Raw genomic sequence first — 4,277 nt, 5'->3', positions numbered from 1 at the left:
TTACTTTATCATAATTCTTTTTCTTTTTTTAATTTAAATTTATTAAAATAAGAAATATATATTTATTATTTATTTCTTTTTTATAATTATTTTTTATGGTACAATTTAATAATAGTGTGATAAATTATTTATGGTATATTATTAATTATTTAATTATTTATATTTTATATAATATTTTATTTTATATTATTAATTATTTTATTTATTATTTATTATATTGTTTAATATCAAAAACAATTATTTTCTATTCTCATATTTATAATTTTATAATCTATTTCATTTAAAAATAAACTCTGATTTATTATAGTTTATTATATTATCAAATATATATTCATTTTTATTTCATATTCTTTTAATTAATACAAAAGAATAAATTATTTTCATTTATATTCATAATTTATTAGAAAATAATTTTTGAATAATAAAAACATAAAAATACTTATATTTTTCATTGGAAATGAATAAAAATATAATAATAATATAAAAGAAAAAGAAGAAATAAAAATAAAACATAGAATAATAAAGTTAATAAGAAATAGATAATAAAAACGATATAAAAATAGAATAAGATAATAATTAAGAAATAGATAAAAATTAAATATATTAAGAAGAAGATATTTAAATATGTCATAGTCACTTAATCCATTGACAATTTGTGTCTTTCTACGCGTAGAAAGACACAAATTGTCAATGGATTAAGAGAGTATGACAGTGTTCTAAAAATAGAACACAGTAGTGATCACAAAAATGAGTGTGATGACGTGGCAACTAAAAATAGAAATAGAATGATGACGTGGACATACATCAAAAGTATTTATAGAAATAGAATTGACGTGGCAACAACTCAAAGATATTTATAGAAATAGAATTGACTCATCAATACGTAATCAAATAAAAATAGAATTATGGGATATAAAACACAATAATCTAAAAAGTGTAGATAGAAATGTCAGCTGACACGCTGACAATTTTAAACTATAAATTATAGTAAAAAAACTATAAAATATAGTAAAAATCTATATCAGTAAAAATATATATATATTTTGAGGGAGAGATGGCGCAATCAACGACACTGATACCGACAAACTGTTATATAAATCAATTAAGCAAAATTAGACTGATGGTAATAGCATAAGAAGAAGCTAGTTAATAATAGCGAAAATCGGTATAGATATGCCATAAAGCGAGTATAACAATAGGAGTAAAGCAAATGAATAACTAAATAATTAATATTTGTAATAACACAAATGAATAACAAAAAACCAATAATAGAACAAATGGTATAAGCATTAACATAAATGTCAGGGCCGAATGATTAATTAGATCACTGACAAGGGTTTATATAAAAACGCAACGTGGCAGGGTTGAATTTAACGTTAAAAAAATTCAACGTGGTGAGGAATTAGGGTGAAAAAAAGGTACAAAACAACGAAGCATAAAAACATAAAAATCAATAAAACATAAAAATAGCCAATAAACAACGAGAGAAAGGGATAAACATCATAGATATGAGGAATAGAAACGAGAAATAAGAAGAAATAATGACAAAGCAACAACAAATGACCATGTATTAACAAAAATAAAAACAATAAAAATAAACGACAAAAATCAGAAACAACGATGAACTGTGAATACAAATGGTACAACTCTTGCAAGAAGAATCATTATTTCCTATGTGGTGGAGTAGCTGTGGGAAAAACAACTGTAATGAAAGAACTGTGTAACATTATTAAGACGAGAGTGAAAACATGTTTTATCAAAGAATACATCGACTTAGATTTCATGGGAGAATCTTTATTACAACGACTGAAAGAAGGAAAGATGTCGAATTTTGAATTCCAATCCTATGTATTGAATTGCTTTGAAACTCAGTTACGTTCAAAAGAATATTCAGAAGCAGTAATAGTCGTTTGGGAAAGACATCCTGAAGAAGCACTTAAAATTTTCTGTTCAAGCCCCAACGCATTAACTATTTCAGAGAGATACGGATTATTAGAAAAACTTGCAAAACTAAAGAAAACATTTGACATACCAGAAATTTCAGACGACACTTCTTATTTATTTAAGATAAACACTTATTATTATGGACCAAGATATATAGCAGAATCGATTTATACCCAACAAATGATACCAAGAATATTTGATAAAGGAAAGTCCAATTATTTCTATTTGTTATACTGCGATCCAGTAGAAGAACAGTTAAAGAGAATAAAAACGAGAGGCAGAAAAGTTGAAATAGCAACTTATAAAAACGTCTTTGATTTGGCACCAATCAACGATGCTTATGAAGATTTATTCGATACGGTACTCTTCTTAAAGGGACAAAACGAAGACGGACAAGCGGAATAACTCTAATTGAAAGATCCATCTAATTATTTGGTTATTAATAACATGAGTGATACGACAACAACCGAAGAAATACAACCAACTAAAAGGGGAATGCTACTAAAAAAACTGATAAACGCATCACCATTACACGTCTGCTGTGCTTCACTATTCCTGTTATCATTAGCAACGCTGTTTTTAATAATATTCATATTGACGAAAATCGTTTAATTTAACCAAAGAATAAAGAAAAGTAAATTATTCTTTAACATCGGGTTTTTTTGGTTTCTTCTCAATATCAGATTTCTTAACCGGCTTAAGCATACTCTTCTTGTTTCTCATCTCCTCTAAAGCTTCACCATTTACCAATCTCCCCACTTCATCATTCACTTCTTTAATTTCGACATCAGCGCCATCTTTACACTTCTTTGAATGAGCTTTAACCCATTCGGGAATAGTACCATTAACAACAGCCTTTGATCTCTTTTTAGCAAACTTCTTGTTCCACGTGCTAAAGCTGTTTAAACTTATATTCTGCTCATCCAAATACTTGGATATCCTTTCACAGTGTCGTATAGACTCCAGTTTATTACGAATGAGATCTTCTCTTGCTTCATCTGTGGTGATATTTTGATCATTGTTTAACTTCCATTCCAGGTATTGGGGGTCTTTCATGGTATAAAAGAACTTCTTTAATAAGCCATTAACCTGGGGTTCTAATTGAGATTCTTGATAAACATCGAGAATATCCATCGCGGCTACGTCATCGAATATATCATCGTGGGGGCGCTTAAAATTGAACATCGTTACTGATAATTATGAGATGCACACGCTTTAAAAATGTGAACTCCACTCAATGACTCACTGACACGTAATCCAAAACGTCAACGCGATCTATAAAAACGCGCTTATTAACACGTTAATTATCAATGTCTCTTAATAAATTTGAACCATCTAGAACAGACAAAGGAAAGCTAGACCAACTATTAAAAACGCACAGGCCGTTACACTTCACTTCTAAGTATGCGTACTTAACCCTATGGGGAGACGAAATCTCCAACCAATTACAATTTGAAGAGACTATAAATAGAATCGCCGGTCCGACCTCCAATGTGCAGTATGCACATATCTCACCAGTGGAAAAGGATACGGATGGAAACAATCCACACCAACACATGTTGGTAGTCTTAAAGCGCCCCCGTTCCTATAACGCTCAGCCCATATTCAACCATTCTGATGGAACAAAGCAGAAATTCTGGTACAGTAGAGTTAATTCCTATACTGCGCGCACCGGGGACATCAAAGCAATCATAAAATACATCACGAAGAAAGGAGAGGGGATGCACAAAGGAGACCCGGATAAAAAGGAAGATATAAAACAAACGTGGATAAATGCTCTAAACGACATGGATACTTACCACGACTACAAAGAATTGGAAAAAAACTTAATGGAAATAAACGCAGAAAAGTACATACAACAGGAGGGTAAAATAAAGTCCCGGTGGTTAAGAAAAAACGCGCGCAGAATAGATATGGAAAACTACACCAAAGAAGACTTGTTCCCCTGGAAAGAAGAAAATGAAGGAGTACAGACTATAAGAAAATGGATTAAATGTGCCTCAGGAGATAAATATAGAATGGGGAATCTATTCATAGTGGGACCAACAAAAACCGGCAAAACAGAATTCGCAATACAAGAGATATTTATGAAATATAACACGTTCCTTCTCAGAGGAGATTCCCTGTTTGACGCATACGACGACGAACAACCATACCGCTTTATTATTTTCGATGATATCAATTATGATAGAAACCTAATTCGTTTAATTAAAGCCTTAACATCATCGATAAATAAGAAAACGATGGTAAACATAAAATACTCCAAGGCAATAGTAACGGCCCGTCCTTGTATACATCTCCTAAATCAAAAAGAATAGAAGGAGTCTCTTCCA

At 30.4% G+C, this 4,277-nt stretch overlaps 3 protein-coding genes across 3 annotated transcripts, besides 7 other annotated features; 2 read left to right on the top strand and 1 right to left on the bottom strand.

The window, feature by feature from the left end:
- Positions 1-23: 23 nt before the first annotated feature.
- Positions 24-97: a sequence feature (AT_rich).
- A 56-nt stretch (positions 98-153) lies between these two features.
- Positions 154-204: a microsatellite.
- Positions 205-449: a sequence feature (AT_rich).
- Positions 450-460: 11 nt separating this feature from the next.
- Positions 461-510: a microsatellite.
- Positions 511-515: 5 nt separating this feature from the next.
- Positions 516-607: a sequence feature (AT_rich).
- Positions 608-966: 359 nt separating this feature from the next.
- Positions 967-1,045: a sequence feature (AT_rich).
- Positions 1,046-1,435: 390 nt separating this feature from the next.
- Positions 1,436-1,614: a microsatellite.
- Positions 1,615-1,620: 6 nt separating this feature from the next.
- Positions 1,621-2,349, top strand: EDI_088270 (uncharacterized protein; the record flags this gene model as incomplete). Its single annotated transcript, XM_001740961.1, has 1 exon — positions 1,621-2,349. One exon carries the CDS (start codon positions 1,621-1,623, stop codon positions 2,347-2,349), a length of 729 nt encoding a protein of 242 aa, XP_001741013.1.
- A 234-nt stretch (positions 2,350-2,583) lies between these two features.
- EDI_088260 (uncharacterized protein) lies at positions 2,584-3,129 on the bottom strand (the record flags this gene model as incomplete). Its single annotated transcript, XM_001740960.1, has 1 exon — positions 2,584-3,129. The coding sequence occupies one exon, from the start codon at positions 3,127-3,129 to the stop codon at positions 2,584-2,586; it is 546 nt and encodes a 181-aa protein (XP_001741012.1).
- Positions 3,130-3,254: 125 nt separating this feature from the next.
- Positions 3,255-4,262, top strand: EDI_088250 (uncharacterized protein; the record flags this gene model as incomplete). Its single annotated transcript, XM_001740959.1, has 1 exon — positions 3,255-4,262. One exon carries the CDS (start codon positions 3,255-3,257, stop codon positions 4,260-4,262), a length of 1,008 nt encoding a protein of 335 aa, XP_001741011.1.
- Positions 4,263-4,277: the final 15 nt, after the last annotated feature.

The sequence above is a fragment of the Entamoeba dispar genome, genomic scaffold (assembly GCF_000209125.1).
Source record: "Entamoeba dispar SAW760 scf_1105229463407 genomic scaffold, whole genome shotgun sequence".
In the NCBI taxonomy this organism is placed as follows: domain Eukaryota; phylum Evosea; order Mastigamoebida; family Endamoebidae; genus Entamoeba; species Entamoeba dispar.
Note: the sequence above shows the minus strand (reverse complement) of the source record. Positions and strands in the feature narration are given on the sequence as shown.